At 37.7% G+C, this 27,463-nt stretch overlaps 1 protein-coding gene across 2 annotated transcripts in view; it reads right to left on the bottom strand.

Moving 5' to 3' along the window:
- The window catches only part of MACROD2 (mono-ADP ribosylhydrolase 2), a 1,922,332-nt gene that overhangs the window by 398,463 nt on the left and 1,496,406 nt on the right, over positions 1–27,463 (bottom strand). For both annotated transcript variants that reach the window (XM_063444038.1, XM_063444039.1), the window contains exon 8: positions 16,385–16,458. In XM_063444038.1, the coding sequence (XP_063300108.1) occupies positions 16,385–16,458 (74 nt within the window). The remainder of the gene's footprint in view (positions 1–16,384; positions 16,459–27,463) is intronic.

The raw sequence follows: 27,463 nt of genomic DNA, 5'->3' as shown, positions 1-27,463 counted from the left end.
CTCACTATATGAATACCCCATTCTACTTCTCAAGGTAGAATGCTTACTATTCAGGACGTGACTCTACCTGTGGCATGTTGGGTGGGAGCTAAGGGAGGTTTTTATATTCCAAACAGTTCTATATATTTTAAAATCGGTTCTGGATTTTCCTAAGCCAATCTCAGTTTTCTATCCTCATTTTCAGATTTCAGCAGTTCTATTGCATCCAGACAGGCTTGAATCCGAACTGCAATAAAGTGCTTACTTTGGAAAATACAGATATTGAGAAACCATCTGAACAATGTTCTGATTTTTCCCGTTGGAATGCTTCCTAGAAGGATGAATTTTTTTTTTTTTGCTTATCTGGACCAAGGGCATTTGGACATCGGTGAACAAGCAATAACCTACTGTAATTTAAACATAAATAGCTCAGAGATAAGAATGCCAAACACTGCAATAGTATACACTGTTTCACATGGAAAATCTCAGTGTGTAGTACAGGTTCTTATAAATATTAATATATTTGGGTTTTAATAAACCCTGAGATGTAGAATATTAAAATTGATAAATACATGCAGAGTTTTTAAAGCGCTGTGTACCACTCATCATAGTCTATCTGTCTACCCACTGCATGTAATGCTATTATTGTTGTGCTATTAATGATATCAGAGTATATTATCATTAGCATTGTCTTTTTATATTTCACCATCAAGCAGAATTACCATTTTTAGCACTAAATACTCATCCCCCAAATTAGTAATCTGCCATGTCCCTTCATGTGAGTCATGTAAAGAAATGTCTTGATGGTCATTTGAAAAGCTTATGCATTTTAACATAATGAATCAGATAAAATATAGATGTGGTTTATGGAAACATGCTGGTTTTACCATCATGAATATAGCATCAAAATTTAACTTAAAGGAACACCATAGGGTCAGGAACACAAACGTATTCCTGACTCTATCGTGTTAAAAACACAATCTAGCCTCCCTTCCTCCCCTCTATATATAGTAAAATCTTACTTCTGTTCAGTTCTGCTGCTACTGGCTCTGCCCCTGATCTGCCTGCTTGGTTGACATAATCAGAAATGATTCTCTGAGCCCATCCCAATGCTTTCCCATAGGATTTCCTGAGACTGTAAAGGAGGCAGATCAGGGGCAGAGCCAACACAAACCAAACACAGCCCAATCAGCATATCCTCATATAAATTAATTAAATCAATGCATCTCTTTGACGAATGTTCAGTGTCTGCATGCAGAGGGTGGATACACTGAATGACAGTCACACTGTGCAGCACTGCCACAGGAAGCACCTCTAGCAACTATCTGAGGAGTTGCCAGTGTAGTTATCACTAGGCTGTAATGTAAACACTGCCTTTTCCCTGAAAAGGCAGTGTTTACTGCAAAAAGCCTTAAGGGAATGATTCTACTCACCAGAAAAAATATGTGAAGCTGTAGTTGTTCTGGTGACTATAGTGTCCCTCTATCATGTTTTCTTTGCACCAATTAAATGCAATAATTTAGTTAATTATATACTCTTCTATGTTGCTGCCATTATATGCACAACATGTTCACGATATGAAACTATATCTTTTTTTACAATTGTATTACTATAATATCCGAGACAAATTCAGATTAATCCTGGCTCATTGCAGTATTCAAAATCAGTGTTGATCCTCAATACTCTAAACTGCTAAGCTGACACAAACGCAGTATGAGGGTATGGTATCAATAAGCTTCCATCTAAAATGGACATTCTCACACTGTGTTTAACCATGGTGGAATTGTGGATAATCGTAATATCTATTGAAAAATCTAGAAAGCAAATTGTACTTAAATCTTGCCATCTTTTATCTCCATAATTTGACTGCATAACATTTTATTGAAATTTTGACAAATTGATGAACTAAAAAAAACTAAACATTGTATTATTTTATAATGTATACTGTGTTAATTCCCTTCTTTTTATTGCTATATATCATGGCTAGCTTATATTAAAAACATATTCATTTGTATTTCAATCCCAAGGGAAATGTGAGCTTTTTATGTAGTTGGTGAGAACACTTAATAAGGAATTGTATCTGATTTCACAAGTTCTGCAGTCCATCCACAGAGAACAATTATGCAAGTCTATTAAAATAACCACTAACTCCAACCAAATTCATGTAAACATAATCATTCTGCATTCTCTATTATGAAACAAAATAGATAGCATAAAACAGAATGTATAGAATAATTGTCTGTGTATTCTGCGCACCTTGTTCGGTTGCTAGGCTATAAGCGGGCACTATCACATTAACGCTTAATTGAGGGCATACATTGACGAATATTGTCAAAAGCAATTGTAAATAAATCGTTTTAGAAAAAGCGTTGTGAAAATATGCACCTTTGTCCAGTAGATAAAAGTTTAAACGAAAAGGACAAAAACAAAATATGTATATCCCTGTTATAACATCATGGCCAGAGAAACAGTATAAAAATAAAACGTAATAAAAATGAAAAAAAAAGTAAAGTAAATGTAAAGATAAAATGGAAATTGTCAGTAATATGCAATTCAAAGTTTTGGCAGCCCTAAGGGTAACGGCCATCGTCTCTTCTTTGTATTCCATTTTCTTTATTAGTTTGCAAAATGCGACGGGGTGGGGCAAAATATCTGGGAGGTAGTTTACTTGTGCTTTTGGTTATTCAAAGGGTAACATTTTGGTATAATAACAATCGAAAAGCTAAAGAACATTAATGAATAACAATAATCTATCAGTATTCTTAGCACACATCAAATCACAGAAAAACAACTTCCAGTAGGTTCCTGACTTGAGGGCTTTACTATAGAGCTTAGGAGATAAAACACAATTTATGACCATTTTTAAAATTCAGCATTCATGTTGTCTTTATAATTATTGTACATATTTTCAAAATAATAAGTTTATGAGATGTCATGACTCTTTTGAATATTGATAAATTGTCATAAAATAATATTTTAACGGTGGTTATGTACTGTATAGTCAATATTGCGTACTTCCTGTCCTGCATATTCTTCCCCAGAATTCCCTGTGTAAAAAAAACATTTTTTTTCCCTACATCATGTTTCTAATTTTCCCAAAAGAAAAAAAACATATAAGTCTACGAATAGGACTAGTCCAAACACTCCGTAGACTATACACCTTTATTGACACTCCAGGGGTGTCATTTGGGGCTTAACCCCTATTGCTAAAGTTAAAAAAGTATCCACACCACTGTGGAGCTAGTCCAGGTGTGTGGGTACTAACTGGAAATCTAATCAAATAATATAGAGTATAATAAGTAAGAAATATCAATATGTGATCATATTCATCAGTAAAGGGTCAGAAACAATCAATTTATCTCCACAGCCAAATGGCTGTGCTTCCCTAGCTTGCTATAAATGTCTAAACTGGTTCAGACTCCTGACTTTAATCATATATGTGCGGTCAATGTCTGAAAAGTAAAATTATAAATATCTTAGACTGCAAGCCTGGTCTGAGGAGAATATGTCCAGCCTGGGTAAATTAGGGACCTAGGCAGTCTGGAAGCAATCTGTAAGGAGAAATTACTGCCTAACAGGTCAAAATGTTATCCATACAAAAAAGTGGGGTGAAAATAACCTGTTAAGGATTATAAGGTAGACAAGCCACAGATATAGCTGTAAAAGGGAAAAATGTTCACAATATAGATAACCCAATAAATACAAGCTATCCAGTTCGCTGCTATACAATCAAAACCAACAAAATAATAAGCAGTGAGAACTGTGATATCACTGTCAAACGGTCTGACGGACCTATAGTGGCTGTAATGCCTAAATGAAAAAGACAACAGGTATACGTGTGTACATTGTCCCACTAATATGAAAAGACCAAAAACGGGAGGAAGAAAAAAAGGGACAGGTTAAAACGTGCTAATGTGCAGGACCATACTTAGAATGTTGGTCCCTGCGCATGGTGACAGAGTGCCCTGTGTAGTAAGTGAGAAAGAAAAGAACCCGACGCGCGTTTCAGTGCCACTAGCGTGCACCTTCGTCAGGGGCTGAAAAAAAAAGTAGCCCCTGATGAAGGTGCACGCTAGTGGCACTGAAACGCGCTATATCTGTGGCTTGTCTACCTTATAATTCTTAACAGGTTATTTCCACCCCACTTTTTTGTACGGATAACTTTGCAGCATTTTGACCTGTTAGGCAGTAATTTCTCCTTACAGATTGCTTCCAGACTGCCTAGGTCCCTAATTTACCCAGGCTGGACATATTATCCTCAGACCAGGCTTGCAGTCTAAGATATTTATAATTTTACTTTTCAGACATTGACCGCACATATATGATTAAAGTCAGGAGTCTGAACCAGTTTAGACATTTATAGCAAGCTAGGGAGGCACAGCCATTTGGCTGTGGAGATACATTGATTGTTTCTGACCCTTTACTGATGAATATGATCACATATTGATATTTCTTACTTATTATACTCTATATTATTTGATTAGATTTCCAGTTAGTACCCACACACCTGGACTAGCTCCTCAGTGGTGTGGATACTTTTTGTTATGTTTCTAATTTTCTCTGAGAAAGCTGGACTACTCATAGAGATTCACTCTGATCAAAGTTCTAAAACCGGTTGAATCAGCAGGAACATTCTACCTGTTTCCCCTATTCACCCACTTTTAGAATTCGGAGCCACAATTGTTCTTTTTACAAGCCTTCCACTGTTTTTTTTATAACCCAGTACACTGCTTTGTAAGTGCAAAGCATAACTACTGCTAAATGGTTTGATTTCCTAGATATACTTTGCAGAGATCATGATAGTTTGCAACAGCGTTCCTTATAGGAAATAGAAGGCGCGCTGAAGGCTACTATTTGAAATCCTTTTGTATTTCTCCCAGGCATTTATCTTAATCTCCTTATTGTCACTGTGCTAGTTAGCTACACCTTCGCAGTGAGATGGAAAATCACTGTATAATCGCCATAAATGCTATTTCTGCATTTTGTATGCAATCTACTTTTAGCTTATAAATCTTGTTTGATTATTTCTTTTACATGATAGGATTTAACCAATTTCTTACTAAAAAAGATAAAGAGTCCTAGAGTTATAGCCAGAAATTGGCCACATTTAATGTTGTAAGAGGGAGAAAAAAACAGCTGTCTGTAGAAATATTGCAGGTTTTGTCTTTTAGCATAACTCACATTGAATATTTACTCTCTAAAAAAAAATATATAACATATACTGCCCTCCAATATAATTTATTTTTTTTTGCTTACACATCTTCCTATATTATAGGAGCCTGAATTTGTTTGAATTTTCTGTTTTTTGATATACATTCCAAACAAACCCCTTGATGGGGATAATTCCCCAAATCATCTGGAAATGCCACGTGTAGATATATACATTTTTGACACTCATACAATGTCTGACTATATTGCATCTTCATGTTTCCTACATCACCATAATCCTGCCAGTAGATCAAATTCATATGTATGGGCCATACCATGGGAGAGCACTTAGGGGCAGGAGGGGAGGGAAGTTTACTAAGGGACACACAGACACACAAAGGGGCTAGGGAGGGAGATGCACAGAGGGACCTGGGGGTGGGAGGGGAATGACACACAGATGGGTCACAAACACTATTTCACACTACAAACCTACACAATGCATCCTTACACATCCACAGAAACACACAATGCATCCTTACACATAAACATACACATACACATACAATGCATCCCTACTCACACACCGAAACATACATCACCTACACAAACACAGAAACACACCATGCTCCCCTTACGCACTCAGCCTTACAAACACACACACACACACACACACACAATGCAGCCCTTGCACACACAATGCATTACTTATATACAAAAACACTCACTGCATCCCTTATGCACACACACAAACACACACTGCTTCTCTTACACACACAGAAACACAATGCATCTTACACACACTCAATGCACCCCTTACATACACAAAAACATACCTTGCATCCCTTACACATACAAACACAAATTCACACAATGGACCCCTTACACACACACACACACACACAGAAACACACAATGCATTCCTTATACACAAACACACTGCTTTCTATCCCTTACACACACGCACACTACACACGCACACTACATCCTATACACAAACTGGTATTCCTATACACTACATTCAATAAGAACACACACACATTGTGACGAGACCAATCTCGCCACATTGCATTGGAGGAGCCTGGTTGCCCGCCTGCTGCCTTTGGACTATGGCCCTGGGAGATTGGGCCCTTTTAAAAAACGTATTCGGCCCTAACAGAGTGCATGCCACTCATTCTGGCCCTTTAACCCCTTAAGGACACATGACATGTGTGACATGTCATGATTCCCTTTTATTCCAGAAGTTTGGTCCTTAAGGGGTTAAACACAGTCGGGCCATTCGGTACTTGCCCTGTGTGAGCGGTGATACCCCCAGATAGCTATGCCATGAAGCTTATTCATATAATGAAAGACTATGGGAAAGAATTTAGCTCCATGGCAATTGAACTGTGTGAATAGGATCTGAGCGCTATTCGGTAGTTTTGTGCGTTCAGATCCCAGCTATCTGGGGATATGTGAAATGTCTGTGTGTTATGTGTAAAAGGGGACTTTATGTATTTTAAAGTGTTTTATGTCTTTTTGCAACCATGTGCTCAATGGAGTCTGCCTCTAGCCCTGGATAATTGGATTACTTTCCCCCTTTGTCTCCAGGATATTGGCCTCTGTAAAACCTGTTTGAGCCAGATTGATATGCTGCCAGTCAGGGGAACAAAATATACTTTTACTAACTTTTGAACCCCTGGTCTGATTCATGCCAATTTTGAATATGTTGTTCCCCTGAATGGATTGATTATAAAAATGTAAGTTTTATTCATGTACTATGTAAAATCATAAAGTTATAAAAATGTATAAAAATGTGTAAGTTTTAGCTTGGAGATAATTGAGTAGATAGAGTAGGAAACTCAATTATCTCCCAAGCAGAGGGAAGGGAAACTGTGGGCTGTACTATTATGTTATTGGTTGTTTTATACCTCCCCCTGGGTGTGTTCTGTTTGTACCTGACTGTAATAAAAACCAGGCTGGGATTGCCAGCCTCAGTTCCTGTTTTACCCTCAAAGTGAAGTGTCGTCTCATTATTGGGGGAAGGATTTATTGCATGCTGTTCCAGTTGACTGCTAGGAGTGTAAGCCTATTCGTATGGTTCCTATTCAACGGTCTACAGCATTCCTATGCTTGAGAAGATTCATATGCTGCATCGGTTCGGTGATTGTGGTGTCTGCCAGAGTGCTTGGAATCCTCAGGAAGCGCTAGGAGCATCCATTAATGGAGGTACCCAGTCGAGGTGCCAGGCGATCCGTTACACACATTACATCCTCTTCAATAACACATAACACATAACATATCCCCTACACACATACAGTCCACTTCCTGTGAGTGAACTCAGGTGTGGGCCATGTAGGTGGAATTATGGGTGGGCCCAGACCTTGAGCTGTGTAAGGGGCCTCAAAAAATGGAGTTGCTTCCTGTTTGTTGATTTTTGTGAGCAGAGTTACCAACAGCCTCCAAAGAGCCTGTTCTACACCTTACTAGTGGAGACAGATTGTAGCCTGAGCCCATCATCCATCTCTTGTCCTCATCTGGTGGTAAGTAGTCTCACTAATCTCTAATTTACATTAAAGAAACACTATAGTCACCAGAATCAATGCAGCTTAATGTAGTGGTTCTGATGTCAATAGCCTGTTCCTGCAGGCTTGTTAATGTAAACACACTGCCTTTTCAGAGAAAAGACACTGTGTGCATCACTGGCGTTAACTCATATGGCAGATCATATGAGTGGGGCATTGTGATGTCACATGGTGGGCAGAGCATATGAGGGGGCGGCAAAAAATTGTTTGCCTAGGGCGGCAAAAATCCTTGCACTGGCCCTGATGGGAGTTTTGATTTACGAGTTACATTAGTAAAAAAAAACAAAAAAAAACAAACCCCACATTATTAAGGGGGTTGGGGTGACACCGTGAGTTATCGAACGGAGTGAAACCAACCCTAGTGACGCCACTGCATACCTATGTGTCCATATATTGTGTCTCGCTGTGTGTATTCTCTTAACTTTAATTTCAAAGTTTATGTTATATAAATCTCATACTCCACAGCTCCTGTTTTATAATCTTCTTGAAACCCCACAACAATATATAGAGGACACAATTACTTATCCAAAAAACATTAACTGAATTGTATTTGCTTTGAAAATGGTTATCTTTCCTTAAAAAGCAATTTGCTTGTTAGATTTCTCTATGAAATGTTTAATTCATCTTCTATGAGACACATTTTTGTAGAAAATAGAGATTATGAATCCAGGATTTACTGCAGTTCTTTTGCAAATATGTAACAGCATAAATTATTTCCATTTTGATTAAATGCCATAAATTGGGTGCTAGGAGTTTAAATTATATTTATTGTTACATGTGATATGATAACCGTGCATTTCCTCTGTAATAACAGAATAATATCATTGGCAGAAAACCATTCATTGTACTAAGCCAGTTTAATAAGACCTGCGCACTACATGTTAATATTGATCGTGTTACTTATTCACAAGCATATTTCCAATAGTTTAAACGTGGAACATTGCGCAATTTAGTATTAAAAATGTCTGTGATACATCATTTTACACTTCACGTTACAGTGAACATTATTGGTGTGGAGCTTTGTGATACATTTAAACATTCTGAACATTACCGTGAATTTTATTGCTGTAGAACTCTGTGATACACTCATCCAGACTGTACATCACTGTGGGTTTTATTGCTGTGGAGCTCTCTGATACACATTATTGCATACTGCACATTACATTAAGGATTATTGCTGGGGAACTCTCTGATACACAGCTGCATACAGAAGATTATGGTGAGAATATTGCTGAGGAACTCTCTGACACATAGATACACACTACACATTAGTGTGAGATTTATTGCCATGGAGCTCTGTGATACACTAATACATATTGTGCATTACAGTAATATTAATTGCTATGGAGTTGCGTGATTTGCTCCACTTGAAATGCTGTGGAATTCTGCAGAACACTAATACACTAATACACTAATACACACCATACATTACCTAGCTTTTGTTTCTTAAAGCCATCTACTATACGTCAGCGTCTTCTCACTGTGATTTTCACAGTGAGAATCGCGGAAGCGCCTCTAGTGGCTGTCAGTGAAACAGCCACTAGAGGCTGGATTAACCCTAGTGTAAACATATGTTTTTAGATGCAGGGTTAAAACTAGTGGGACCTGGCACTCAGACCACTTCATTGAGCTGAAGTGGTCTGGGTGCCTATAGTGGTCCTTTAAGAAAAATCAAAACTATATTTGATCCCCACTCTGTTGTGCTTGCATCAGCCAAGGGGTTTTGGTTTTGATGTATGAGACAAATAATGAGATTTATTAACACAAACAGGTGCTATTCTGGGTGCAAAGTGTTAAATATTTAGAGGCATTCTTTTGGTTTCCATAGTGATTGATCTTTAATTAGCGCTTTGCCCCAGAATAGCACCTGCTCTCCCAATGAGAGCTATCTGTCCCTCTCTCTCTGTTATACATACACACACACAAAAACACACATGCACATAAATACATAATCACACACACACAAGCATACTAACACAAACCCACCGGTTCTAATTTTCAGAATATCTGTCTCACGTCACGTCAGCAGAATGCATCCATCTAAATCCTGATTACAGGAGGGTCAGATAAATGACCCTAATCTAGAATAAGCTAGATTGGTTTGTTGGATGATACGAAAACATTTTTTCATTAGAATTTGAAAAAAAAAAGGCAGCTTTGTTTGTTGGAGAATTCTCCCTATTCTTGCATTTAAAAGCGAGTCGCATTGGAGCTCTAATGCTTTTTAAGATATTCCATTTATTCTATTTATTCAAATCATAAATCAAAGTGAATTAATAAAGCAAATGTGTTTACTTGACACTCAACAGCTCACTTCAATGTTAAGAGCCGTGTTTAAAAATGCGATTCTCTACCAAATTCACTTAAAACCATCATTCAAACCAATCTGCAGTGTCTGGGAACAAATCATTCACACGCTGTGGTTTCAATTGAAATGTTCGTACATTTAAGGCATTCTTATCGTTTGCCCTGTCATACTGTGTCTAATGGAAAGACATATTTTTTCTTTCCACGGAACATTCTATCAGGCTGAACTTATGAACTATTTTGGCAATATCATTTTAGTTGCTAAATGTCAAAACCATACATCTCCGAAATGACGTGTCGGAGTAGTACAAATGAGCACATTTTATCCCCCCCTTTTTCTTTTACGAAGAATGCCTTTCGATAGTAGGAAACATATGCGGTAACTACTGCAGGCTTAGTTGGTAGACGTTTGATTGAGGCTTGCCTTTGTATACAGATCATGTGGGCCTCAGAAGATAATCCACAAAGATTTATAAAATTGCAAGGGATCAGTAGCAGCAATCCCAACCGTATGTTAAGGATGGTTTGCTTTAAACCACTCACTAATGACAGAGTGACATAGAAGTCCAATCTGTTTCCTATAGTACTCACAGCCATCACGAATGTATAGCTATCCATCGTTATTTATCCTGTGTAAGTACTGATACCTTTTGAAATCATTAACATCATTAACAAGGGTTTTCAAAACAACTGAGCGAAACAGATGGATATGTATTATAAACCCCTAAATGGCAAATACTGCATGCAGGCACTATAATTACCTACCTAACATTTACATTTTAATAATTATAATGGGAATAGATTAGTATGCATTACAGAAATGAGAACAGATTGAGGTTTCCTGCAATTTATAAAAATTTACTGGCCTCATCACATAGTAAAACATTTACATGTTTCTATAACACTGTTATATCACTTGTGCAAATACACGCCATCAATGGTATATTATGTTTTGTTATTTTTTGGTAATTAAGGTGTTGAATAAACATGAGCAGATTGGAACTACATTCAGAACGCCATAACCTACCTACTTATCACTTATGGTAAAAGAGTCATACAACGATAATATTTCGATTTTCATTTAATCACAGAAGGGAACTAGAGTTCATAAAGATGCATTCTAGTTACATAGTAGTTTTTGTTTGTACAGGTATTTGTAAGGGTAGCAAAATCAGGTGATACACATGTAAAGGGATCTTAAAGAGAAGGTCTATGCTCCATAACCATTACAGTTTATTTAAGTGGTTGTGGTGAAAGATGTCCTTAAGTGCAGTTTTTGAGCAATTTTATTTAACCCCTTAAGGACCAAACTTCTGGAATAAAAGGGAATCATGACATGTCACACATGTCATGTGTCCTTAAGGGGTTAAAATAAATAATGTTATTGGTACCGAAAAAGGAAGTCCCACTACTACGCTACATTTAGGGCACTTGGACCCTGCAGAAAGCACTGTAGAAATTCTCTCTGAAAGTCCTGCCCTCAGGAGGCTGGCGTGCTTGGTTGCACAAATGTACGCCAGGCTGGTCTGCCAATAATTTGGGCAGACTCGTTCCCTGTCCAGGTGGATCTTTTGGTTACACAATCACGTCACTGACCCTCCTCCCTTCTCACTGCATCTGTGAATTTAGACAATCTATTCCAAAAATTAAAAAAAAAAGTCTCCAATAATAATATTGTGCCAAGCAGAACAATGCAAATCTTATTTACATAATACAAAATATAACAGTCAAAGAAAGAAAGAGATATTTTCCCGAAATCCTTGGGTGGTTTAAAAACTGTGTGCTTTCAATGCTCTTTATCTTCTACACAGTTTAATAAGAGCCAGACATCACACACTACACATCTATCCCACAGTGCTCTCCTTATCTATCGGCTTTGTAAAAAGACTTGTCTGTTGGGATGATAGCTGGAGTTAGGCTTAAGGGACCCCACAAAATCACTCAGAGACTGGCTTGGATACAAGTCCCAGATCAAAATAATTATTTCCATCTTGCATATGTCGAAAGACACCTTTTTTCCTTGTGAATTATAAGATGAAAGTAGGCCTTACTGCTGCTTTTATAAAAGGTTGTATCATTGTCATAATTAGACTCCGAAATGGAAGGGTGATTGTGTTCGTCATCCTATGCAAGAGAGAAAAAAATAAAGATGTATACAAGGTACATCAATGCGGTCATATGACACACTCTGTTTTCTATTTGCTAATTCACTGATGTTTGGCAGACAGCCCATAGCATACATTCCATCTGGATTCTATTTTCTCCCATTATCATGATGTTTTATTTAACTAGTAACTTGCCAGAGGTCTGTGCAAGTTTAACACATCAGCAACCACTCATGGTAAATTAAAGGTATCCTTTTACAAAGGTTCCTATGTAAAACTAGATTCTTTCCATAATTGGAAAAGAATGTATATTTTCTAAGTTTTTAGTAAACGTAAAGGCTAAGAGTTGTTACAGCAAAGTCTGATCTGTGATTATTATTTTTTTTAAATCCAAACCTGACTCCCCAGTTTATATATTAGACAGGGACAGATTTTCAATTAGGAAAAGTAGGCAGTGGCCTAGAAATCCATGTCCTGTAGGGGGTCTCTGTTTTTAGAACTTATGTGTCTATTTGGAGGTTAAGTGGACTGGGATGGGTAGATAATTTCAAGGAACCTTGTCCAGTGTCCTATGCAGTTCAGTCAACCCCCTATGCTTAATAGCACACCTGCCAAGACATTTAAAGTATCTGTAAAACTTAATGCTGCCCCAGCTCCTCCAGTGGATGTGTGTGAGGCTGGACAGGAAGTGAAATGGATCACTTCCCATATCCCCTCTAGTAACCCCTTTACACAGGAAGAGTCTGGCAGAAGGAGCGGGGACAGCATTGAGTGGTGCACAATGTATAATAACTACTACAGGTCTGATATTAATCAGAGAAGGGTAATGTTACTTCAGAAGATATAGAAGAGTGATTACTTTGCAAATAACCCTTCAGACTCCATCTAATCACCATTTTCCTAAACATACATTTAACAACACCAAAAACCTAAACAATTTTTTTAGATTGCAAATTTACACACTCAAAGTCTAAACCTGAAAAAAAATTAATCCTAGATGTAACTCCTCTTAAAAACAAAACACCTCAATATTGTACCTCAATATTAAATCTCACCCCATTCTAAACTCAATATTCCTTTATACCACAACTGTAAGCTCTCTCTAGTATTAAAATCCTTCTAACACTTTATGTAATTGAACTCTGAATTTACCCCTCACTAACTTTAAACCTCACTTTACCCTTAACACATTAAAGGAACACGATAAGCACACAGGCAACTTAATCTCAATGAAGTGGTCTAGGTCCGATGTGCCCCCCTATTTTACACCTGCAGCTAAAACATTGCCATCCAACCTCTGCTATTTCAATCCATCTGATGGGTTTAGCTCGGCATTTTGCGACTCATGTGCACTAGCCTCTCGATGCTTTTCTCGATGGAGGCAGAACTTTGTAGAGGAGATCGGCATGGCGAGGAATGAAAGGTAAGTAAAATGCCTTTTTTAATCCACACAGAATTGGCCCAGTCACCTAAATAGTGGCTAGGGTACTATGGCGTTACCAATAGATATGTTGTATTCCTAACAAATATATGTTTGTATTTCTAATGAGTACATAGACTCATTATACTCACAGACTCAAACACAATACATTACAAGTAGTAATATGCATATAGACATACATATATGCAGTTGACAAATATGAATATACCTGCCTTTATTGGGGGGGAGTATATAGGAGGCACCTTAGAATTCTCGGGCTACAGATAGATACCAGACTCCGAGCCTAGCATTATATGGGACTAGCTGTGTCGACATGAAGTTATTTATAAATGGTGACACTTTCCGATAAGCAATGGAAAGATCTAGATGGTAGAGGTCGCCAATGGAGTTTTCTTGCTAGTTCTACTGGTTTCAATAGTGATTGCTCCCCTTTAATACATTAAACCACTTATTAGAGCACTCCGACAATTGCTAGCAGTGCTAAGTGGTGAATTTGACTGTTCAAATGATGTAACGATATATCACTAAGGACTCCTGATGTGTTTTTTCTTTTCAATGAATAAACGTGTTTTAGAAGTATTAGTATCCATATAAAAAATAGTTTTTCAGCATTTACGTCCATTAATAGTTTAAACACTTATCTAAGCATTTATGTCTCTTACATTTTTAATTTGTTTGCTAAAATATAGAAAACTCCACATTACATGTATCTGTTCAGCAAACAGCAAAATTGATTGTTTGTCATACGTCCTTCAGACCTCTCTTCAGAAAGTGGAGGAAGATGAAAAGTATCAAAACAGATACGCTAACAGGTTTTATTGTTCCAGGGAGACTGAAGAAGGTTTATGGTGACATTGATAGATCACTTATCTTGATATGAGTTATGGAGCAGGAGTACCACTGGGAGATTGAGGTAGAAATAAACAACTGTTATAGGAAACTTTGGTAGACATTAACAGCTGAGCCGGAAAAAATGGGCAAGTGGCAAATCGAAGACGAGATGAATCAATGTTGGAAAGTTGTGAAGATGTAAAGAGCCTATGCCGGGCATATTGGTCAAGGCATTTTAACTAAAAATTACAATACACCACACTCACCAAAGGGATTGTGATATCTAGATCTAAAATTATCTAGTAAAACACTAAATTAGAAATACAAATGTTACGACCATGTTACAATTAATTGTATACTATCAATTCAACTCTTCTCCATTCCAACTATAGTGCTTTCTTGAACGCTTACCTGTTGATCTTATTCCCTAATTTGCTCTGTTGTTTTTGTGACTCACTTTTTCTAGATTGTAAATTCATTGGAACACGGTCCTTAATATTCTCTAGTTTCTTGTAAAAACATATTAGTTTGGTTTTTATTTGCTGTTATTTCCCTACATTACGCCACTTTTCTTCAGCAATGCAAATAATTATACTGTTCTGGTATGAATTGTAACAAGTTTATGAATGTAGTTTGAACAGCTATTGTTCTCATTTGTTAATATCACTGCATATGATCCATCCATGGTTTTCTGAGCAGGAGATACATTGTCATCAGGATACAATAACAGTTTACCTTACGTAGGGTTATTTACTAAGGTGAGATTTCAAAGTGAATTTCAAATATTTAAAATAACCAAACTGAAAAAATCCTCAAAGACAGCTATGCTTCCAGTTTGGCTACTCTGGCAAAGTGAATCTGTAATTCACTTTGAATTCTCACTTTAGTGATTAACCTTGGCTATATCAACTGTCATGTTACAACACTGCATTCACGTGTAGTACAGACCATTGCAATGCACATAAATGTTTGATGTTTAGCATCATTTTGCATGAATTACGATTATACAACAAATATATTATCGACAGTACAAAGCAGATGTAACTAACGTAAACCAGATTATCATAACACCCTCAATCTTCCTGATTTTTACTTCCAAAGTCCGAGTTGGCACAAGACTAGTCCCTAGCTATAATGTTTCTTGGAAAATGCTTTTTAAGGTCCAACACTGTCCAGAAATGAGACTGGTCCTTTGTACATTTGATAATTTCTTGGTGAAAATTTGAAAGTGGCAAATCTAAGCTGAAGATCAGATTTTATGAGTTGGAACAAGTGTAAACTAACCTCAGGGCATCTAAGAGCATTACTGTGTTTTGGATGATCACACATTAATACATACATATAAGGTGGAGTATCTTTCTTATTTACGTTTAGACAATTCACAGACTGATATCATCCTAAAGATAAAATGACTTAGAAGGTACCTTTGAACTGTAAGGTCTTGATTTTATTTCGATTTTATATACTTAGATTTTACTTTCTATTTTTCTGTGCACTTTATTATAAAGCATTTTATATCAACACTCATTACTGAGAGGATATTCGATTCCTGGGAACCATTTATCAACACAAAGAAGGAAGTGGGAACCTTTATATCCCACCAAGCTGGAAGCCTGAGCCTAAATTATTGGCTCCAAGCTTGTGAGTGTACTTCCACACACTAGATGCACTTTATTATGTAAAACTGGCAATATTGCACTATAGTTTGCTCTCTATATTTTAGCTTTAGGACAATATCCGTCTGTGAATTGTCTAAACGTAAATAAGAAAGACATTAAATGTATGTATATAGATGTAGATCTCAAAAATACTGGTACGCGTCATCTATACTTTGAAAATCAAATTTTTTGTTCACAGCAACTTAAGAGAAGATATTTGCTACATTCCATAGAACAATATGTACAGTAGCACATCGTGTGTCCACAATAGTTCATGCCAACCAAGGTTTAAACCTTTTTTGAACCAAACAATAGTCAGCTGTATCAATAAATATACAGGTATAATCTTCCTACCTCATTGTGGTTTTTCTTCAACCATTCTTTAACATTGTTCAGGGCTATAGTAGCTGCTGGCTCATTTGGGAAACCTACAATAACAAAAAAAAAAAAGGAATAATGGCAAGTAAGTAACACATGAATGTTAATGCAAGATAATAAATTCACAGCTCGTAATAAAAAAATAATGCATTTTTCAGTATTTTATGATGTGAAAAGATTCCGAGCATTTGCTGATACAACGAAATGAAGCATGTATAATTTCAATGTTTTACTTGCAGTACATATTTCTTCCTTGCCCTACTTTAGTTTTCTCAGTAAACACTCCTTAAAGGATAGGTCTTTAATAGGAGGGGGAAAATGCCTTTTATATTCTAATTTGTTTATTTAGGTCGCTGAAATAAACTTGGTAGCGGGGAGTGGCGAAAGAAACCAACAGATGTTACTGTCAGTGGTGCCCAGATTTCATGCAAGGGATCATCAAAACTTTTACAGCGGCGTTAATTAAACTAAAATCATCCCTTCTAATTCTTCACACTGTCTCTTATGATCTCATTTAGTTTGCTACAATGGATAACCTTGTATTTTCAAGCCTACGAAGATGCACCAAGGGGCACAATACGAGGGATTAACGGCAAGAGGATATTAAACGGAATTAGAATGTAGAGCCTTTAAATTGCTCAGACTCCCGGTACAGTCGAGAGGTGACTCAAACCATTAAAAATTATTTTAAATTCATGGCAAGGATGCATGTAACATGACAAGAAGAGGGAAGTCATAAATACTTAATGGTGGTGGGTTACTTATAGTGCAAAACAAATGCATATAAGGTAAACAAAGCATCTAAGGAACATTACATGTATTATGCATTAAACAAGTATAAGAAATGCAAAGAAAACAATGTAGCAAGCAAAGCTTAAAGTCCAAAACAGCCGCCAAACGGGTTATAAAAAACAAACAAAAACATATAGTAACACTCATTGTTACAGACCACCTGTCACGCCAAACATATCACATCATTTTCTAATATAAGCCATTGTATCCATGATGATAATGCAATAAATTTAAGAAATTCAAACAGGCCCTGCAGACTATTTTATGGTCATTAATATTATTAATATACTTATATTACTTTTCTGTTAAGATTGTCAATATAGGAGAGGTCTCTTGCCCTCTCCTAAAGGGCAGTCCACCTTATTTGATTGCAAATTCCTGTCCTAATGTGTTTTACACCCACCTCCTATAGAATGTAAGCTCGATCGAGCAGGGTCCTCTTCAACCTATTGTTCCTGTAAGTTTATTTGTAATTGTCCTATTTATAGTTAAATCCCCCCCTCTCATAATATTGTAAAGCGCTACGGAATCTGTTGGCGCTATATAAATTGCAATAATAATAATAATAATTAATATAAATAGCTTTATTCATCAAACTCTTTTAGGTCAAATGAACCATACCGCTTTCCACATTTTCAAAGCACCATTATGGCTGGAAAAATTATCTAGATATTTACATGTTGCTAGGAGCAGCGTACTTCTGATCCAATCACAAAACAATGACACTTGTCCTAATAAAATGCTGATATCAACAATTTGATAGGAGTTATGTTTAACGAATAAAGAGTCTATGATTGAAGAGTTCTAATAGTTCTAATAATGGATAAAGGAAACCCTGCAAATGGCACTCTATTATAAGAAATGAATCACAACGAACTGAAGAACCCATGTATTGGAATGAGATAGCTGTCCGTCCGATGGACCGACTGGCCAATCACACCAGCCAAGGGAATCGGAATAAACAGTTTGAACTTGGACATTGATATAGGAATGTTCTTTTATAGCTATTTATTATTTATATCATTTCCCAATTCATCATCAAAGCCTTGCTGTACCATTGCAACCCTTCTGTACCCATCTTTTCTGTAACAATGAAGAAAAATGATTAATAAGAAATAAAAGCTGTAAAAGCAGTGCCAATATACTACTATCTTACTATCTTTATCCATGACACAGCACTGACTGACATGTTTTTTCATTGCTCCTTCATGACTGCAAGACCGACCTCTAGACAAGATGAAATGAACACCAGATTTGAGAACCATGAAAAGGAAAGAGCACAATTTATCACCAAAAAATGAAAAATGCCGTAACATACCCACAATATCCTCATCAACATATATCCTGATATATATATATATATATTACATTACACATAGACTGTTATTAATCAGTCTACATGCTGTGCGCTTCATCTAGTTTAGGAATGCCCAATAGGTAGAAGTCCAGATGTTGTAAAACTCCAACTCCCATGATACTCTGCATTCCTTTAGAATGCATTTGGAATGACAAAGTATCATGGGAGCTGGAGTTCTACAACATCTGGGGATCTACTTAGTGGGCAGCCCTGATTTTGCTTAAACACATTTATTTTAATATGATGTCAGTAGCAATGCTGACCAGATACGTATTGCTTCTGACTTCAAGAGGAGTGAAAACTCCTGAAAGCTTGTCTTTTAGTAATGTTAGATCAATAGATAGGTATTGCTGCATATTGGAAAAATCCTGTGATTTTGGCATATGAGTTACCGGACTAACATTCCTACATATGATGTATTTATAGCACAAGGTCTTCTCATTATTTCAATGGCTAGCGTATGTTTTAAAAGCCGTACTTCAGGGATGTTGACATTGGTGAAATTATTCTCCATAATGAACAACTCCCTACAGTCCCTGTCTGTCCCAAATTAGTGGGAGTTACACCCCAAGCAATATATTGATGATGGCAGCTGAAATTGGTATTTGTAAGTCCCAGTTCTGTCTTGAAGGTATATACCCTTTAATTCCTACAGTACACTAAATATTAGCCTCTACATTACCCTAACACACTAAGCTACACGACACATTAAGTCTTACAATATCCTAACCCCAATAGCACCCTAACATTTACAGTTAAATCATTTTAGTATAGTGAAGCAGTTAATATTTAGTGTAGTGTAAGGGATAATGTTTAGTGTACTATCTTAGGTAGGTGTAGGAATCAAGAAGAGATCTGTAATGGTAGCACTGAGACGTGAATGCGATTAGTGGGAATTACAAAAATGATATGCGATATTTCATCCCGATGGCCTTAATAACTTGGACAGACACTAGAGGGACTTCCTGTGATCGATGTTCATGAAGATGCTGAGCACTCTTTCCATTGAGATACAGTGACTCAATGCATCTCCGTGAGAAGGTGCTAAATGGCGTCCTGCCCATTAGCCTTTACACAGCATTGGACTAGCTGTTGGACTAGCATTGGACTTGCTGTTATCTTTAGGTGGGGAGGCAGGGTGATGCACCGGAGGACTGAAATTAAGTTGAAGTTTTTTTTAATGCTCACTGGGGGCTCAATAATCTAAAAGGTTACAAAAACATGTAGTATTAGGAATGAATGCTTGTAGTCTTAATTATATAGTGTGCCGTTAAAACATCAACATGGCGTAAAGCAGGGGTACCCAGAAGGCGGATCCCCAGATGTTGTAGAACTACAGCATCCATGATGCTTTGTCATTCTAAAACATTCTAAAGGCATGCAATGCATCATGGGAGCTGCAGTACTACAACATCTGGGTATGAAATGTTGGGCACCCCTGGCGTAAACCAATCATTGTCATTTTTTCAGATGGGAAATGTAACAAGGTTACATACCTGCAGGTCAATTAAACTTTTGCATTAAATTTTATGACTTTTTTTTTTCTTTCCTGGAAAGTCTCAATTGCTTGTATATAGTTTTACAATCATGAATGTTAAGTAGTATTGGGTGCTACGTGAGTTCAGAGCTGTGCCCAGTCACCATAAAAAATTGTGACACTTTCATTGCATTTGCTAATTCACTTTCTTCTTGTATTTATTTAAACATTTGTAGCCTTGTTTTACAAATTACATCTATAAATTCAAATCAGGCAATGGTGGTTGGGCATATGGATATATACTTAATATTGATTTTATCACCACTCCTGGTGACTATGTGTACAACTGTCTACAAGTGACTGTGTGTGTGACTGTCTGCCTGTGCCTTTGTGTGTGGCTGTCTGCCTTTGACTGTGTGTGTGATTTTCTGTGACTGTGTGTGTGGCTGTCTGAATTGCATTTGCTAATTCACTTTCTTCTTGTATTTATTTAAACACTTGTTTTACAAATGACATCTATAAATTCAAATCAGGCAATGGTGGTTGGGCATATGGATATATACTTAATATTGATTTTATCACCACTCCTGGGTGGTATATTTAGTCCTCCATCTAGTAGCGTACTAACAGGGGAGCGGGGGGGGGTGGGAGTGGTTGGGCAGTCCGTCCCGGGGGCCAAAAGGTAGGGGATTGCCACCAGGGCTGGCAGAGCTGTGTGGCTGCACAGGGGCACCGGGCAGTCACACAGCTCACACGCAGAGGCTGACAGGAGAACAGCAGGATAACTTCACGGATAGTTGGGGCAAAGTCAAATTGTCAGTGGGGTGGAGCTACATTGTATGTGGAGGCAGAGCTAAATGCAGCCTCCATTTGCTGCTCTTACTGCTGCACACTGAGGGGAAGCAGGAAGAAGGAGTCCCTGCTTCCCCAACAAATAGACACCAGAGACTTCTGCCCATACTGTCAGTAAGTGAGAGAGACTGTGAGCTGTGTGTTTAACTGTGATTGTGTCTGTCTGCCTGTGACTGTATGTGTGACTGTCTGTGACTGTGTATGTGTGTGACTGTCTGCCTGTGACTGTCTGTGTCTGTGTGACTGATTGTCTGTGACTGTGTGTGTAACTGTCTGCCTGTGACTCCATCTGTGACTGTCTGCCTGTGACTGTGTGTGACTGTCTGCCTGTGACTGCATGTGTGACTGTCTGTCACTGTGTGTGTGTGACTGTCTGCCTGTGACTGTTCGTGACTTTTTGTGTGAGACTGTCTGCCTGTGCCTGTGTGCATGACTGTTTTGCCTGTAACTGTGTGTGTGACTGCCTGTTACTGTCTACCTGTGACTGTGTGTGACTGTCTGTCTGTAACTGTGTGTGACTGCATGTGACTGTCTGCCTGTAACTTTGTGTGTGACTGTCTGCCTGTGAATGTCTGCCTGGGACTGTGTGTACAACTGTGTGCGTGACTATGTGTACAACTGTCTGCATGTGACTGTGTGTGTGACTGTCTGCCTGTGCCTTTGTGTGTGGCTGTCTGCCTTTGACTGTGTGTGTGATTTTCTGTGACTGTGTGTGTGGCTGTCTACCTGTGACTGTGTGTGTGTGTTTGTGTTACTGTCTGCCTTTGACTGTGTGTGACTGTCTGTCTGTGATTGTGTGATGCTGCCTGTAACTGTGTTACAGTGTGCCTGTAATTGTGCATGTGACTGCTTGTAATGGTGTGTGTGTGACTGTCTGCCTGTAGCCGTGTGTGTGACTGTCTGACTGCAACTGTGTGCGAGTGACTATTTTCCTGTGGCTGTATTTGACAGTATTTGTGAATAACTGTGTGCATCTGACTGTCTTTGTCCTGCAGTGAGCCGGCAGCTGGGATATAACGTCATCCCAGCATCGGTGTCATTACAGGGCACGTGAGGGAAATTCCAAAGAACTTTCCCACGCTGTGTAAAATGACACAGAGCACTCTGATTAGCTGGATTTCAAGCTAACCAATCAGAGTGCTGTGACAGGTAAATGTAGAGACTTACCTGTCAGTCTCTTCATTTACCTGTCAGAGCACTGTGATTGGATGGCTCAAACCAACCAACCACAGTGCTCTGAGCCAAACTGCAGGGCGGGGAAAGGCTTTATAAGCCTTGCCTCGCCCTGCAGAGCTCAGTCTGTGCGGAGCCCTCCATGGGTGAAGAAGGATTACTTTTTTTTTTTTGCAGGTATCTAGTTAATGGTTCCCCCTAATTATTTTTAGGGTGAGCGAGGGTGACTAGGTGTTTGGGGACCCCTAGTCACCTGGGGGGGTTACATTTTTATTAAGGGCCCCCACCTGCTGCTCAGGGGTGGGGGCAAGGGGGGAGGACAATAGGTCCCCCCTTATTCTAATTTAGGGCACCCACCTGCCGGTCAGGTGTGAGGGACAGGGGGAGGACAATAGGTGTGCCCCCCTTATTCTAATTTAGGGACCCCACTCACAACTCAGGGGTGAGGGGCCGGGGGTGGGACAATAGATCCCTCCCCTTATTCTAATTTAGGGCCCCCACCCGCTCCTCATGGGTGGGGGCAGGGAGGAGGATCTTATTCTTCTTTAGGGCCTCCACCCGCCACTCAGGGGTGGTTGGGGGGAGGACAATAGGTCCCCCCTTATTCTTCTTTAGGGCCCTCACCCACCGCTCAGGGGTGGGGGCCAGGGGGGAGGACAATAGGAGGGGAAATTATTATTTTTTTTTACAGTGAGCAACCTCAGGCTGTATAGCGAGTAGGGGCATCATTTACTACTACTAAGTAATCTTTACTTAGTATTAGTAAATTTGACTGAAAGACCATTTAGGTATTTCAGCCTTTTAGTAGATAGCTCCCTAATACTGTGGGAATTAGGGAGTTATCTTCTTATTAATTCCTGTCATTCCATTGACAGGCTAAGTGACTTACATTTTATATGAATGTGTGTTACTTGATTGTTGTAAGTGTTGCAAATGCTTACCGCTGAATCCTGGCTATGTTTGTATACTTTTTATTTAAACTTGTATACAGTGTAACATTCTTCATTCTTCCACTGGGTAGGAATAGCAATACTGTGCTTCGGAACTTCGGCACTTTGGCACTTCGACACTTCAGCAACCTCGGAACTTCAGCACTTCAGCACTTCGCAAATTCGGCAATTTCGGGACTTCGGCAATTCCGACATTCGGATGTATTCGAATGTCCGAATTTCCCTTAATTCGCCCGAATTGACATTCGGAACGAAATGAATTGCACATGTCTATCAAAGTATCTTAGCTGTTCAAGGACAGCAATCTCAGGGGTAACCTGTAAAGTACTGAGTACACGTGTTAGCGCTATATAAATAAAATATACATACACTGTATACCTACTGCACTTACCGGACCTCCCTCTACTGTAATGTAACCTGTAAAGTGCTGAGTACACCTGTCAGTGCCATATAAATAAAATATCAATGTTCCAATTAGAATTGTAAACTTGTATTTCGGATTAATTTGTATGCTGTAGCACAGAGTCCACACAGCTGCTGTGTGAATAATGCAATTTGCAAAATAGGGTTAAGCATTATTTTAATTTAATATTTATTTCCTATGGAGTTTGCAGATGTCCTCAGCATTATCTCTTACAGCTGTGTTTGAGATTCTTATGGAAGAATATACATTTTAAATAAAGTACCAAATTGCGTGGATGTACTTACATTTACTTTGTCCAGATTTGATTTCAACATTACATCAACCCAATGTTAATTATGCTTTGTAAAAACTTTTTTGATTGTCTTTCTTTCTTTCCATTTTTTTTAAACTTTTTTAAAAGCAAGGACAATCCGTCCAAAGTACAGTAATGTTTTTATTGAACTCCTAACTAACCAATGTTTCATGGCATGATTATGCACGATTATCTTAAAATGTAATTTCCTCTAAATGGACTTTCACTTCGTTTTCCCAGGGAACTGGAGATTCTTATATTTGTGAGAGTTAGCAAAGTTTCCATTTTTTTATTTCTTTGTACATATTATATTAAAATTAACAGGAGTGAACATTGACTTATTTTACCGAAAACCCTGGGTGTCACCTTTAAGAAAAATGCTTTCTTCAGTTGCCATGTATCCATGTTACACATGTCACAATGTGCTGCTGTAGTACCCAAAAACTATACACAGATATGTGTCCAGAGACTTACCTAACTCCAACTTCAACAGGCTGCTTTTAAGAATTGTATATATTGAGACACACAGGTTCCTGTGCAATTCAAGAGTGATACAATGTACAGTTACTCTGCATAATACAGAGGGATTGATCAGAGCAAAGGCACATATATATGTTTGTTTGTCAAGCATGGGCCACTGATAGGATCAGAGAGGAAAATAAATGTATCATTTACTAAAAAAAATTTGTACATTGGCATGCAACAAAAATGTTAATTAACCAGTGTATACACATTTTGGCATTAAATGGGTTGAAATACGATTTTCACACTGAACACATAAGAATTTAAAAGCGTTAAATAGATAAATAAATACACTATTTAACCCCTTAATGCCATCCTGAAAAACCCAGGCAGTCCCCCTGCAGCTACTCTGCCCCTTCAGAGATTGTGAATGAGATGATATTGTGATCACATGACCAGATTGTCAGTCTGCTAAACTGCCTGCAGGGGGACTGGGTTGTCAGAACTATGAAAATAACAAAATGTAATTTCCTACACTATTTTTTAGATTTTATTCATATTAAATTATGTTTCATATCTAAATATTTGATGTAAATGGAATGCCCTGTTTCTCCTGAACAAAATGATATATAAAAAGTATGGGCGAACCTAATATGGAAGAGGTAAAAAGACATATAGCTCGAATTCTAGTTTTTATTTTGATCAGGACTTGTACAATTGCCTTGGTCCTTATAGGGCTAAACAAAGAGTGAGAATTTGGGTTATAGAAAAGGAAGCTGTGAGTTTATAAAGAAATCAGAGCGTTCTGTAATAGTGTCATACAAGTGTCTAAATATTCTCATTACAATTAGTCTCCAACGCGCTCCAATGCAGTGAATACACACTATGATGTGCATGCTTTACTGTACAGGTAAAGGTGCAATGGTGACTTTGTAATAAACCATTGAAATTGTTTAGCAATGATCCTACAAAGCGAGTCTGATCGGTATTAATAACACAATGCAAACGTGTTTAACACGGAATCCTGACATGGGTTGTGCTCCAACCAGGAAAACAAAAGCAGTCACAGCAAATCCCTACAATTCATTTTACTAGCAAGCTACTTTTTTCCCCTTCTGGCTCCTTCCCAGCTCCCATTTCTGTAGCTGAAGATCTACCCAGACTTATTTATGTGAAACTCTGAAACCAGTAATTAAATCTGTGCTCAGGAGAATTAAACAGAGTTATGTTTTAAACAAATCCATGTATCTGCAGTGTGGAAGGAGAGTTTTATAATCTCTCCCGAAACAACAGGCGAGAACCATATTATACACCCGCAGTTCAATGCAGTGCCATCCAGGTAGCAGCCTGTTATATCTGACATGGTTAGAACGAAGGGCTTAAGGCAGAACAACTGTTACGTTATCTGGGATACCTTGATTTCTTATTGAAAAATATTATTATGTACTTTAAATGTATTTAATGTGTTGATATAAATATTATAAGTTTTATTCGGATTGCTTCAAGAACACTGAAATTGAGAAGCCATACCTTGGCCTATAGAGTATTACAGACTTTCATTGTATTAGGAATGGAGACCACATCTGGTTCACTTTAAGAGTGATGTTGAAGGGCTTGTTTATAGTAACCTTTGACCTAGCCTTGAAAGCCTGAATTCCTTTGAAGACTCACATTTCTACAGGCAATTATTCATTACATCATGTATATAGAAGTTCTTTGTCTCACATATCTTGCCGCCAAATATAACGTATGACTTTAATCATAGATTTCAAATGATGCTAAGTAACTCCCCTTTTTCTAAGATAGCCACTTATTTTAAAGTAAGGCAATCTTATGTATACTCCCCTCTGTAACTGAATTTTAAACCCATAAAACTGATTGTAGTTTAGAATTCGTGGCCAATACCTTTAACATCAAAAATGGATAACAACTGGAAAATTGCTCTCTGTATTGGACAAAGAATGTTAAAGACATTTGTTATTACCAGATGGATTGTTATGTTTGAATAAACATAAGTTAACTGCAAGATATTTGATTCGATTGTTATGAAAACTGATATGTGACAAACAAAGATTTCACGGAATGCCAATTTCCTACATTTAATGGTGGAGAATGCGGGCACCAACAACAGCAAACTTTTGAATTAAGCCTGAATTATGACTGCTACAAGCTACAAGAAGATTACTGGAAGAAATTAAGAAAATCACTGAAGAAAAGTTGAAATTGTTCCCTGAAGAAAAAAGCTTTAGTACCCGGCTTGCAACAGGAGAAACACAATTGACTGATACAGTAGGATGGCATCCCAAAAATCCTTTATTTAAACATTCAGTTTTACTATGCGAAAATAGAGTTGCGCAGGGGAAAAATCGTTCGAACGTGGAAATGCTCAGTACTGACGGAAGAATATGACGATAATATATTGATAATATATTATAATTTTGACGATAATAATTGAGATGACAATCTGGATCCTTTTATCCATACTTTATTTATGAAGAAATAAATGTTATGACGAATTGCAGATCGAAGATGGCATTTCGGAGGATTCTCAAGAAATAACTACATATTCCAAAAAGTATTCTTCCATCAGATGATGCGCACACCTGTGGAAATCAAATACTTCAAGGGTATGTGTCTTTAACATGTCTGTAGAAGTTGCTCATATGTATATTGAAACAAATTGTATTAACTGTTTAGTTAATTATGGATTGGCAGCAAAAGACTGCTGTCAAATGTAACAGGATCTGTCTGTAAAAGAGTTAATCCTGAAAACGCTATTGTGTATTGAAATGGTTAGACAGATTAACTGGTAATGAGCAAAGCAATGTGGTTAAAAGGGAAAGAAAAAGTTGCATTACTGGCAAAAGGCTTTCTGGAAACTAAATATTCTATAAAGGAATGGTGTCAACTTAAAAAGACCAGTAATTGTTATGTTTGTAATACATCGAAACAAAAAAAGAAATGTGTTGTTAAAAACAATTGAAAAATATATGTGTTGTTGCAAGGTCTAGTAATTTACCTAGCCCCTAGCTAAACTGTAAATCTCCTTAAAAGTGTTAAAAGAAGGAAATCGCCCCCCCCATGGCTCTCTTTTGAGAGTGCATAGGATGCAACATTAGTTGAAACAAAACCTCAGACTCTCGGCAGTTGTTGAAAGGATTAAGTAATGTCAAGGAAATTAAGATTTTAATATAATGAAAGAAATGCTTAAGAATCAGACTGATCTGTTAAATAGAACCCATAAAACAATGTCTCACATGTCCAAGATTAGACTTT

The sequence above is a fragment of the Pelobates fuscus genome, chromosome 2 (assembly GCF_036172605.1).
Source record: "Pelobates fuscus isolate aPelFus1 chromosome 2, aPelFus1.pri, whole genome shotgun sequence".
Taxonomy (NCBI): Eukaryota; Metazoa; Chordata; class Amphibia; order Anura; family Pelobatidae; genus Pelobates; species Pelobates fuscus.
Note: the sequence above shows the minus strand (reverse complement) of the source record. Positions and strands in the feature narration are given on the sequence as shown.